Source organism: Apteryx mantelli, chromosome 5, assembly GCF_036417845.1.
Source record: "Apteryx mantelli isolate bAptMan1 chromosome 5, bAptMan1.hap1, whole genome shotgun sequence".
NCBI lineage: Eukaryota > Metazoa > Chordata > Aves > Apterygiformes > Apterygidae > Apteryx > Apteryx mantelli.
The window spans coordinates 18,975,791-18,989,693 of record NC_089982.1 but is presented as its reverse complement, the minus strand read 5'-3'; the positions used below and the strand labels follow the sequence as shown (position 1 = coordinate 18,989,693).

The 13,903-nt window shown below is 36.6% G+C and overlaps 1 protein-coding gene across 6 annotated transcripts in view; it reads right to left on the bottom strand.

Moving 5' to 3' along the window:
* Positions 1 to 3,772: 3,772 nt before the first annotated feature.
* The window catches only part of GSTCD (glutathione S-transferase C-terminal domain containing), an 87,820-nt gene continuing 77,689 nt past the window's right edge, over positions 3,773 to 13,903 (bottom strand). For all 6 annotated transcript variants that reach the window (XM_067297586.1, XM_013951880.2, XM_013951882.2 and 3 more), the window contains 3 exons: positions 12,425 to 12,455; positions 7,783 to 7,852; positions 3,773 to 4,451 (listed from right to left, as the gene is read on the bottom strand). In XM_067297586.1, the coding sequence (XP_067153687.1) occupies positions 4,315 to 4,451; positions 7,783 to 7,852; positions 12,425 to 12,455 (238 nt within the window). In that variant the 3' untranslated portion in view covers positions 3,773 to 4,314. The remainder of the gene's footprint in view (positions 4,452 to 7,782; positions 7,853 to 12,424; positions 12,456 to 13,903) is intronic.

The window sequence follows — 13,903 nt, the reverse complement described above, 5'->3', positions numbered from 1 at the left end:
AATCTACTATTCATTTAGAAAATCTAGTGTCTTTTAATGACAGTTGTAATAAGCTGAAACTTGCTAAGGGCTAGCTACTGAACTGAAACCATGAAAGCCAGGTAGTTTAAGTGGAAGCTTGAGCGTGGAAAGTTCTGAGGTCTGCTTCCTTTTATTAAAGACGCAAATAAATAAAACTTTTCAAACTAGATATGTAGAGGTACACATACCATATCTAGTCTTTCCTTTTTTAAAAAAGCAAAAGAAGCAATAAAATGGAACTACAGGAGCTCAGACTGAGACTACATCAGGAGTCTGACGGTATACCAGGCAAATGCTCCTAGACAAAAACAATAGCAGTACTTTGATACATTTAAAGAAAATTTTGAACTCTGCTCTTCTTTCTGCTGACAACTAAGCAGCTAAGCACCAGGATAATTCTAAAACCATCACTTCAGCTGTTCAGTTACATTTTTTTAAGCAATGATCTTCTAGCCCAATACTCTTAAAAAAAAAGTTAGGAATGATAATCATAGGCAGGGTAAATTACTAATCCTAAAGCAAAATCTTGACTGAAAATAGCTGACACTGATAGTGCCTAGCCAAGCTAATACGCATATAAACCCATTATAAAATCAGCTGTTGGCCATTTCAATGCAGACCACTAAAAGCCCATAAATTTACATATGTACACACTTGTGCACTTGACACCCTGGGCAATATCTGCTTCTTGTTACAAGACAGAGCATTGCATTATAATGGCATGTCACCTAGGAAGGTAGCAAATAAAAAGACATTTCTGCTTATCAACATTCCCTTTAGAAATGAGAGACCTACCAGTTAACTGAAAATTCAAGCACTAATCAGAAACAGAAAGCACCAATCTACAATTTATTGCAGCCCTTCGAATGAATCATTTTGCATGTGTTGTACAAATAATCAATAGGGGATTTTGACAACATGTGTAACTTTCATAAATAGAAAGATTGGTTTAACAGAATAATACTTACACTGCCTCCAGGTTTTTTGTTAAGATTAAGCCACAAAGAAAACCTAGGGGCCACAGCGTTCATACCCAGGAATGCCCTTTGTACATTACTACCTATGCCTAAATATGGCAATATTAACACCTCTTGAAAGGTCCTCACTGAAGAAGCAGATAATTAACATGATAAGGATAAAAAGAAACAAGGGAAAACAAAGATACTCATACCCACAGATAACTAACATACTGAGGAATGCAGTTCGGTTTGGTCATCTGTTCCTAATTATAAACTTAGTTTTTCCAGCATTACTGGCTACAGGGGTAACATTAAGTCAGACTGGCAAGACAATGGAAAATTATGACTATGTTAGGACAACGTTTTGTTTGCCCTGCTCACCCAGACAGTCCCAGTGGGGCCAGACACTTGACAAAGACCAGTAGTATACAGGCCTGCATCTTGTACATCAAGCTAGTTCCTAGCATAACAAGCTGCTGGAAACAAACCCACCGTTGCTCACTTACCAGAATCACAATGTCCAGTCACCTTGCTTACAAACTTCTTGGCCCTATTCATTCCATACCGTTTATGCATTAACAAAATAACATATCTAAACATTAATATAATTGAACTCACATTTCTAGAGCAAAGTACACAGCACAGAACGGTAATTTAATCAGTAGCAAATCAGCCATGGTTAGCTGTTAAAAATATGCTGCTTATGTTTTTTTCATGTTTCTCTTCAGTTTACAATAAAGAAAACATCAGTTCACCTCCAAGCATAGTTCAGATTTTACTATTCATAGTAAGGTAACTCCATCCTTAGCCATGAGAAAGGCTCTATGCTCCTGAGAGGAAAAGAAATAAGAGCCCATTTATACTGACAGTGACCAGGGCAAAAAGCTGTGTTACGAATGGGATGCAGTCTCACCGGCTGGTAAGGTTTCAGGGTGACGGATAAACAAAGTGTCATCAGAATACCCACAACCTATGAAGCAACCTGTCACAAAACTTACTTTCCATAGTTTGGACCATCCAAGAAAACCGAATGCCACGATGCATATAAATACCACACTAAGTTTGCTGTTTCTCTCCATTGCTTCTGTAAATCATTTTCTTCCTGTGAAGCCTAGTTCTATGCTGGACAGAAGATTTTTGCTGCATCTGTGGGACTTTTCCTGTCTGCATTCAGAAAATAAAATAATTTAAGTCATAAATAGGCACACCTATGGGAAACTGTCTCATTAACATGAAAATAAGTACTTTAAAAATGACCCAAAAAAACCCCAAAACCAGAGACTGGTATTTGGATTCTTGTAGGACTTTAGCTATTTTTGATTGTGCCAAGTATCTAATGATCTCTTGGACACTTGTTCAAATGAGGTTCCACCTCTGTTTCCAAGAAAGACTGTTTCTTCCCGTTCAAAAACACCAGCTTTATCTTTTATTCAGTGATACCCATGCTCCCCATGGCACGTCTCAAATGCACTCCCCCTTCCCTGTTTTCTGGTAGATTCAAAAACTATAGGCTAGTCAGATATTGCAGAAACTTTGAAATACGTAACAGTACAGATTTTTGGTCTACTGAAAGCTAATTAACATTGTGCAATATTAGAACATGTAAAATATTCAACATCACCATATTTAAAACCAACATATTAGTATCCGTTGCTTGGAGCACAGCCTTGTGAAAATCCTTACCATGAACCACAATGAAGCTTGCATCAGGTGCCTTACCTTGATGAGTTCTTCCTTCAGCACAAAAGGGTAGTGAACAGACATTTTCTCTTCCAGATATAATACCTGGAGTCCCAAATAAGTTAATTTAACTGGAATAATGTTCAGACTTGAGACACAGCTATCTTAATTTTAAGTTCTCTTTGGGCGAGCATGAGAGAAAAGCCTGGAAGCAATTGGTGCTGCCACATATTTTGTATTCGATCTACATCCTTCTAACCCGCAACTCCTTCTGTGATTATAAAAAGTTTAAAAAAAAGTACTACAACATTATCTACTCAAGAACTCAGGCTAAAGGTCTGAAATCATACCTACTTGCATGCCTTTGTGCTTCCAAATAAAACAGTGTGCAGCTTCCTTCAGACTTCACATAAAAAAAACAAATATTCAGATCTTTTAGAGATATAACTTTTACAAGGAATAAAATATTTCAGGGTCCCTTTTCTCTCCAACATCTTTTGCTGTCCTGTAGGTCTGTTTGCAACACTCACTGAAGATATGTTCACACTGATGAGACTTTGAATATATTTAAACTAATCCACAGCAGAATTCATAGATGTACTGAACCCATAACCGTGCAGGAAAAATTTCATTTTCCATTGTGATAGTGTCTACAAATGATTTGAAATTAGAGTAGAAAAGTGTCCTCTAATCAGAGCACAGAACATATATTTTCATTTTACAGCAGCACATCTGTGGTTGATCTTTTCACATAGTTCCATAACTGCAACTTTTTTCAAATTTTAAACCAAATGTGAAAATAAATGAAAATTATGTATATAGACAAATGATTTGTTCTTAAATATTGCTTTTGTCAGTGAGTCTCTTAAGAATGGGAAGCAATACACTTCAGCTAGCAGAGGTGGCAGTGAAGTAGCAGTTTGCTGATATCCTCACCATTTCCTGCTGTCTGGTCAATGGATAAACAGGGTTCTGCTTTCTTTAACTACACACACTTTCAAATACCTGATCACAGAATTCCAGCATCATATTTAAAGATGATAAAAAAAAAATTTTTTAAGGACTGACAAATTAGAATGCATTTTTCTATAAGCAGAATGATACCAGAAGTATTTCTGCAAACTTTATTAAAAACAATCTTGCTACAGTAGCGTGGAATTCTTTAGCAAAGTCAAGCCACCACCTGTTGCACAGCCTGCCCTCAGTAACACTATAAATTTGATCTTTTCAGTTCCTCTGTTGATCTGCATTATGGGCAGATAAATGCTCTGCCTATGGGCACAAATGCTGTTTTGAACATGAATGCAATTTTGAAGCAGCCAAGACAGCTTTACTGAAAAGGAAATCGCTTTCCCTTCAATGAGACCAACTCTCTTCTGAACTTTTGCTGGTGGATATGATTCCATGGACAGGTGTCAGATCGAGAAACTTCCCAGTAAGAGAACCAAAAGCTGCTTAATGACACGTTACAAGTACGATTTGTGATGCTTTGCAGGCAGTGCACTTTCTAAGACTTTTCCTGCTGCTTCCTTTTTCCAAACACAATGAGTTCAAGATGCACGATGTCTGGCTCCCAGCTCTGCTCGTATCTGCTGGACATCATCATGCACCAAGGATTTAAGTTCAACTTCAAATTAAATGCAAGTTTCACACTCTAAGTAGGGGTGCCCACAAGCATATTGTTCTTTGGGGAACAACTCTCTGGCTCCATAGATATCACTTGGACAGAGTAATTTCGTCCTTCTGCAGCCCATGCCCGATCCAGATCCACAAGCCCCATGCACTGCTTTCCTAAAATGAGAGCAAAAGGAGAGCATAAAAAGTCTAAAAACATAGAAACACATATCAGAAACGTGCACTTCAATATTCAATGTCAGGAAAACATATCAGTAAGTAATATAAAAAAACCCTAATCTACTTAAAAATAGACAAAGCCAATGTTCCTATCTCTTTTCTCTTTCTTGACAGCACAGTTTAATATATTTGGGGTCAGAGATAAAGGGGAGACACAGGACTATTCATTCTGTTTACCATTAGGATATAAGTCAGGTATTTTGAACTACCATCGGGAACTGCCTACTTCTCTTCCTTGAATATATACAGAACTTGAATACCCAACATTATGAGCTCTGGTATGAATCTCTTAGGTGCTCTGCAGAAGTTTATGGTAGATGGCACAAATATGTCCCCCTTAATATCTTTGGATTTCAGTACAGCTGATGCACATCACACTTAAATACAGTACTCACGTTCAATCTATTTTTTGCCTTTTCACAGTGAACTGATGGTCAGAAGTATGTTCTCCTCCCCAGCTCAACTCCTGAGTTACAAAAGAAATTCACTGCTTCTACATCACCCAGATGAAGACATTTATACTCCATTCTGTTGGTGGCTCGAAATTTGAGAGAGGCAGTCATTGGATAGGAAACACTTTAGTGATATGACAATAAGGACAGGCCTGAAAAAGATCTTTCCAACTCAGTCCTATACGGATTTATATGTTGCAGGTAGAAATTATCACCTTATATATCCAAGAAGGATTGATCTCTGTCAGGTACTTGTTGTGGTACTCTTCTCTACATTTGGGTTTTCAAAGAAAACTACCTTCTGTGATTGGCCGAACAAAATGGCATGTACACACACATGCCACTGACAGCAATATCATTATTATTCAGAGTTCACTCAAAACAGAAAATATGAGGTGGGTTGGAGTGATGTTCATGAAAACACTGAGCATAATTACAGTCAAGTTCCACTACTGCATATGGTAGATAAAACAGATGTGTACAGTGTAAACAGAACTTTTTTAATTTAATAGGGAATTGCTGTGTGTAGTGGAAGTGGGTACAATTTTATATTTTTATATTCACAGAAACTACAGAAATTGGTGATATAACTCCTTTGAAAAATTTGCTGTTTCAACCATGATAACAGTCACAGCCTGTATGCTGTACTTGGAGTACAGCGGGGCTTCCAGAAACAAAATGGTCTGCAATTTCACTGAAGCTGTATAAATTCAGTGGGTAATTGCTAAAATACATTTTATTAATCCTAAAAAGTTGAAAATGAAACAGAACAAGTCATTTTCCACCATCTACAATTAAAAAATGTGACCAGCTGTTCAGGGAATATTTTCATTAAATGAAATCTACAGAGGTTTCTCAATAACTGATCATGCACTGCACAAAAGTAAATAAATAAAACCTCACCATGGCTGTAACACTAGTCTGATTCAACCTTTACTCTAATTATCTGAAAGCAGAATTTAAACTACTCCAACAAGACTCCTGCAAAACCAGTTTCAAAGCTGAAAAAGAAACCTGGAATGGGAATAGTCTTCACTGAAACAAATTAATGTCATGTGGAACTTAAAAGAAAAATTAAGATTCTTTAAAACAGAAAAGCCAATGAGGTTTCCTGTGGGGCAGGAAGAGGAATAAGATTTATGCTCTTTTTTTGTCATGGAAAAGCACATGAAAGTGAAATTTGTGAAGAGAAGTTGTAGTTTCAGAGGTAGAGAACAGACAACAGTTACAATCTTTCAGAAAAGTTGTTGGGTCCTTTTCCAATTTTCAGTTTACCTGGCTAGCAGCAGGAGACAAGGTGGGGTGCTACACTGATAACAGAAACACTGCCAAATTTTTTTTATTCCAAATACTGTGATGATAGCAAAAGAGCAGACAAATTTATTATAAAATAGATAGTTATCTCAGAATCTGTATTATTTTCTTTCTGTGCAATAAGTATAGGAAGTACTTGAAATTCTTCAAACAAAGCTTTTTAAAAACATTATGATTATTTGCTCCTACAGCTTTGATGTACTTCATAAGTGTTTTTTGCAAGCCAAGAATGCACAGTTACATCCTGAGAGCTCCCAGCCCCTTCTCTCTCTTTTCTGACCTGGAAGCTAGTTTATAGCTTCCATCAGAACATTAATACCATACAGGAGCATATTATGCCCCTTAATAAGTCAAAGAATACTAGAATCTTGCACATAATGAATAAATTGCTTTGTTTTGCTCACTCCAAATTTTCTGTTCTTATATTTTTATTGATTTCTATGTTGTCAGAATTTAAAAAACATTGCAAAAATATTCAAGACAATAAGATGTGAAGTTACCTATAACATATTTTTATAATGATTAAATATTTGAAGTTTTAGCATTTTGCTGTCCTTCTGAGTAAAGAAATTCTCTCTACATTTATGATGTCTTCTTGCATATTATTTTTCTCAAAAATTTTTGACACCTGATTAAGCAAATGAAATCTGAGGGATGAATTTGCCTTGGCCATGAATTGCATGGAAGTGACCTAACAGAAGGCAGCTGCTGCTACCCAAACCCATAACAATGTACACACCTGACACAGAAGCGACTGCCGAAAGGTGAAAACTGAAACACGCACCGTTTTAGCTGTGCCATAACTGGTCTTTTCCCAAGGGAAGGCTGGCACACTAGGTAAGGAGTAAGCCAAACTTTCTTCTGAGCAAACTCCTCAGGTTACAATTATTCTTCATTGTTAAAAAAGAACAGCAAAAGAAACATAAAACCTTCTAGGATTTTTTTAATTGTGCTCCTAACAATGAGGTGGGCTGTACGGGTTTGTGTGCTCTGAAGCCTGTCAATACTGAAGCTAGCCCCACCGCTGCTGTTTAGCCTGATTGTTTCCACCTGGCACTAGGTGTTTGCCCTGCTAAGGGAGCTATCATCAGTGACCACAAGCACAGTAAAGGGAGCATGCAGAAAACCACTACTAGGATTAAGATGTGCTTTTAGTGTGAGATAGACTGGCAACAGTAGGGCTCTGCTGAGCTTCATAAAAACATCACTCTTTTCAGGGAATGCTGCGAGAAAGAACAGGTGCAGAGGCAGTAAAAATGAGTAAAATGCAAAACTACACCCTTTAGCTCATACTGAAAAATCTGAAGGAAGAAAACAGTTTCAACTACCATAGTGGGCAAGAGCAAGGGGAAAAAGCTGAAAAACTCAAATTTTTCTAAGTATAATGAGAAGACAGCAACTTAATGCCCTGCTGATAAATGTAGTATTTCTTCCTTTATAAAAGAAGGTAAGCACATTACTACGTATAGCCTACACAACAGCTGCTCTATAGAAATTCATACCTATTAGTCGGCGTTCAGGTGGAAGCTGAACAGCTGTCTGATCTGCAAATCTGCAAAGAATCATGTGCTCCTAGAAAAAAAAGTAAAGAAATCTGATCCAATATCATTCCACTCTTCCAAACAGCAAAAGAAAAATCTGATTAAACACAAAGTACAAAAAAATGCTATCAGTTGAAGATGACATTTCTAGAAAAATTATCTGTGTGCAAATCCTAATTTGCATGCTGCCCTTGCTTGTGAAAGTGTGTGTAAATCAAGTGTTTATAATCAATCCCACATTTCTACTCAGAGTATTTGTTCCTGGTTTAAATTCCTCCAATTCCCCACAGCAGTGCAGCTGGATGCAAACTCTACAAGATAGCGTTCTTCAGAGGCATACTGCAGACTAATTTTTCCTTCAACTACTGATGAGCAACATAGCCTTCTTTTAGCACAGTCATCACTGGGCAGTATGTCTGCATTAATGAGCAGTCAAGACAGAATTCTTAAATAGGCAATTTTAAATACTGGATGTTTCTCCTAAGCAGTTACTCAGAATCCAGGAAGAATCATCTTGTTGGGAAAAACTTCCTCTGCTCTGCAAAATCAATTCAGGATCAACCTAAAAGGTGAGGCAAAAAATATCTGGCTGTGGATGGGAACATTTCCTGCCTCAACACAAACATAAATCACTTTCAAATTATCCCTGTTTGACTTAAAGCTTGTGCAAGGCTTCCAAAACACGTACTGTTGATTTCTTCCTTCCTTGCTGCCCAGAGGTATGGTGCGGTGAGGGGTAAGCGCTCCCCTTACTACCTGCCTGAACACCGCAGAAGCAGCCCAGAACACCATCCTCACTTGCCTTCAAAAAATGCTGCCTAGGCTACACAAATGATCTCTCAAAGATAAGCCAACCTAAGCAAGGTGAGTTAACCAGATGGTGAGAGGAAAAGCCTTGAAAACATAACAACGGAATTGATGCTCTAATGACAACTGTGCTATTTGGGACAGCTGCAATATTAAGCATGAAGACAGATTAATCAGAACCATTTGAGAACTGTACAACCTCCCCAAGTCTCCCACAAGGAGAAAAGAGAAACAGATAATAACAAAAAACCTCTGCTATGCAATGTAGAAAGCTTCCACAGCTAGCTTTGAAAAACGAGTTTGTCTCTCTCAAATCAAAAGAAAAATGTTCTTTGATTCTTGTCTAATATACAATGATGATTTTAAAGGCTTGGTTCTTGTAATAAATGAAGAGACAGCAACTTCAGCTAAAGATACCTTAATTCCATCTTTTTACTAGGGAATCATAAACATCTAAAAGTCTGCATTTCACAAAAACAACTGAAAGAAATCCTATCTTTATTAAATAAAGATGGTAGCTCCTTCCACAGTATGCTCCATCCAATCCCATAAATTTTCTAGACACCCAATTGCAAAGAAGTTTGCTCATACAATGTACCTTTTTAATTAAAATAAAATATTCTTGCTACCTGAAACTCAAAGATTACTGATTTAAATGAATATACAATATCTTGAGACAGGGATGTTTCTTCCCTAATACAGCTGATTTACACAAGGGTTTTTGGCTCACAGCTTTATAACAAACATGCAAGCAAGACAAGAACATGCTATAACATGTTTAGGACTTGGCGTAAGTTTTGCTCAGTGTAATTTAAATAGTTATTTGTGTAGTACAAAAGAGCCCAAAAACATTAAATCCAGAGTGACTACTGCAGGAGAGGGAAAGCCAGAGGCAATGTGGCTGCTGTTAGGCAGGTTGGGGAGAAAAAGGGGCTGGGACTGGCTGGTTTTGGAGAGGGAGAAGAGGCAAGTTAGCACAGAACTCCCCATCAGCCTGTAGGTACCAAGCCAATCTGGCTTCTTGCAAAACCAAGCTCTTGGCTTGTTAGACTAGACCAGAGCCAAGGTGAGCCTCGCCACTCAACCTGAAAATCTGGATTGACTCTCAAATGCGCAAGAATGCCTTGGCTTTCTACAGACACAGTCTGAAAAGTTAAAGTCTGAGTTATGACTACATCATTTTCCCATGATATAATCACCAAATTGTCACACCCCCTGTTGGCAGAAATGAGGAGAATAACATTTCTAAAGTAGCAAAGGTTATAACTATAAACTGCCCAAGCTATATGTGTGGATAAACAGTTAACCTGCCTTCTCCAACACCCTCAAATTTTATTAAGTTTTCAAAACTGTATTTCAAAAGTAACTGACTTCTACTTTTCAGTTCTCCTACAGGGAGCAAAGCAAATAGAGTCTCCAAGCGTATCATGGTAAAAATCTACAGCTACCATAGCCTTATTCTTTGCAGCTATAAACTAATGAATTATGGCATAATGTTCTCATAAAAAAAAGTTTTGGAAATGCCAGACTTCTAGATGTCTTTTTAGATCTCACTAAAATGGAAGATAAGAGAAATGAATTTGAAATGGGAACTTGGGGGGGGGGGGGGGGGAAGGACACAGACAGTGCCTGGTTAACACATGGCAGCTTTGGCTACTAGCCAATAACCTTTAACAATTTATTAATATGAAATATAAAAATCACATATAGCTAGCAGTATAACAAAAGTTATTTATATCTAGGATTATCTGAGGCACCATCCAGCCTAGGATGCATTTGTATATTCTCTTACATTATTAAGGGAAGCAATATTTTTAGCATTGTTATTGGCCCCCTAGGCACTTCTGCAACACAAATAAAAAGTTGCTGGAACTTCTATTGTGGTGATAAGTGCTGTGATTTAAACCTCCATGGATTAACAGATTTAAAGAAAAAAATCTTCACTGACTTTTAATAAGATTAGACACACTATCCTAAGCTAGGTTTCCTTGATTTTGTACTTGTTACCCTGTCCTTCTGTACTGTCAACAAGTCCACATTTAATAGTACGTTAGTAAATAAAATTCTGAACTCAAACCTGAGTTCTTCTTGATTTCAGCCATGCTGAAAGAAATGTTAATTAAGAGAAAAACTAAAGGCAAGTCCAAATCCACTGTGCCACTTTTAACATCTCAAATATTACTTGAAAATTTATTTTTCAAATTTGCCAAATAATTTAATTTGCAAATTTATTTCCATGTAAATTAATAAAACATAAACCTGATTGTCATGAAGATAAGATTAGTGCACTATCAAATAACTGAACTTTCCCTTATAAAGTGGCTGGAAATTTTCTAAATTTTTTAAAAATGCCCTGTTACTTCATGATCAAAAGGGACAATCTCCATTTTTCTGCTACATATAGCATCTTTGCTACACCCACTGTTCCACAAAGCATTTGGAGAGTATAAATACTCTTTCCTGCACATTTCTGTAATACAGGATTATTCTGCATCATACTTCCAGAATTCATAGGCTTTTCGACATTCTAACTGCTGAGACCCCGGTCCAGGATTTTACCAGTTCTTAGTAAAGTTCCGAACACCTTGCTTCCCTCTAACGCAAACATTTTCTTCCCTTGACACATTAACTGTATCTAACCTTCAAATCTCTGAACTAGTTGCTCTTCACCAGCTCAGTTATATATGCTAGACACAGCTTTAGGGATCTGTACCAGTTGTCTTCTGGCCACTTCTCTGCTCCTGTCCTTTTTCACTCCCCATCTGTTATCCTCCTTCTGCCAGTTCTGCGTGCTTCCTTGCTTCTTTCTCTCACTTCTCTCTTGGACTATCTCCACCTAGACCCCAGCTCCCCAACTTCTCAAACTCATGAACCACACCTATAGTTTCTGCCCATCAATAAGCATACATACTTGAGAAACACAGGTTTCCCATATATCAGATGAGTTTTTGGATTTAAGTTCTGTGAACTATCATGTGAATTAAAATTATGGCGAGGAATTTAAGAAAAGAACAAAAACAAAAATGAGGGCATTTCTAGTTCAAATCTCTAAATACAAAACCACAAAGATCCTTAAAGAAGATATGAGACCTATCCCAAGAAATACACAAAACCAATAAAATCTTTCTGTCTCTGTGTGAACTAGCTATTGAACAAAAGCTGCTAACAAAAGTTGATTACAGGATTAACTATGTGTTGGTTTAACCTCATGCTAGATCAAACACACTTGAATATGTTTTAAATCCTTTTGAATGAAGTTTTAAAAATTATACTGTATAACATTCTTGCTGAAGAGTATTATCTCTTCCTACTCATAATGTCCAATCTTCTGGCCATAACTTAGAGGGAGAAATCTGGTGTTTATCAGAAAATAAGATCCCTAGAAGCAATAATTCCACATAAAAAATTATTGTACATTTACATAGTACAAACATCAGTATTTAAGAGCTAAATAAATAAAATGATTGGTAACCTGAAATTGTTAACTTATATTTGTTGAAATAGCACTTCTATCCTAATAATATTTTAGCAGAGCTCATTTATACTTTAAGATAATAAAAAAAAAAGTTCTTTTGTGGAGAAACCATTTTATTTTATTGAAGGAAAAAAGCCTTAAAAAAGGGATGGTGGAAAGAAAGCAACACAAGGACATCTGCATTGCTAATCATCATCACATGTAACACATGCTCCCTCTCGCAGTTAAAAGATAAACACTGATATTTAATTTGACAAGACCCAGTGAAAGGCAGGAAAGGGCACATAACCCCCCCAACTCACAGCAGTATGTTTTACATACCTTGTAGGATAAAATTGCTTTGAATTGATGGCTGGGAAAAAAAAAAAGACCAATTCAATCAACATTAAAAAAACAGAGATGGAAAATAGAAGCAATCCTTACATATCTGACTACATTTTAAGCAAAACAGTAATATCCGTAGCCTACAGAAAGGTATTCAAAAAACTACAACAGTTCCAGTTTACTAGAATAGAAAAGCACATTAGGTGTCATTTTATTTTTTCTGTTGTATTCTTCATAGAAATTCTCTCTTTAAATCATTATAAATGCTACAGAATTTACTGTTTTTTCCACATTTTCACATAAATACTTTATTTTACATGTATACAACCTCTAGACATGCATATATCTTATGTGTGTCTTACCACAAAAGTAAGCTATCTCTAGGATGGAACCTGAGTATGCAATCTGGCAATATGTGCATAAGGGCAGGCTATCATGTTTTCTAATCCTATAAACTTAGAAAGAAAGAAAAAAAACTAAACTGTTACTCAAGCCTGGGTTGATATGCTATGAACCACTTATTTCCTACAAGGGCCAGGGCTTTAGATCCAAAATGCTGGCAAACACAAAACCACAACAATTTACATTCTTGCATCATCCACAGCAACGAAAGATTCCTAACAGGAAGGGCAGTCTTCATTACCTGCAGATGTAACTGGCCAAAAGTTAAACAGCATCTAGTCAATTTTAAAACAAGTCAATAGAGAAAAGTTATATGACCGCTAACTTTAGAAGGCTTTAATTTTTTTTTTGCCTCTTCCTTAAGAATACTTATTTTACTGTGTTAGAGGAAAAAACAAACAAAAGGGACATTTATAAACAGATGAAAGAATCCAATTGACTAAGAAAGCACAGTTAAATGCAAAGTTCATCCAACTGAAAAATATAAATATTTACTCCTCAAGCACTTTTACGACAGCACACTTGGATGTTACGGAACAGTATGAAAAGTATTTAATATGGAAGCATAAGCTTTTTTTAGATTTGTTGATTCCTTTTAAGACAGAATGTTTCCATTTCTTACTTTAGCAAATATACCTAAGAAAAAGTTGTAATTCCTACTAGAATTAAATCCAATCCATCTTGGACATCCAAAACACAAAGCTCAACTTTAGAAAAATAACTCTCTCCCCCATCTAACTCTGCCTTGGAAAGCTGTTATCTTCTGCCACTTTATGCCTACCTTTTACACTATATTTATATAGTATAAATCACAGTATATATCAGAGCCACTAAAATTCTTAAGCCTAAGAAATACAAGCATCTCCAACATGGCAGATTTGGAGAAGACAAAATATCTGCACAGTCCATTGAAGAAGTATTAAAAATACAAACTGAAATACAGGTGAGCTTGTCTACTTGAGAATAAATCAGAAGAACTTCACAAGCAGTAAACTGTGGTATAAAGCAGACCCATTTCTTTAAGCTGATCGCTTACATCTTTCTCTGACATTAAACTGTTAGTTCCCCTTCTTA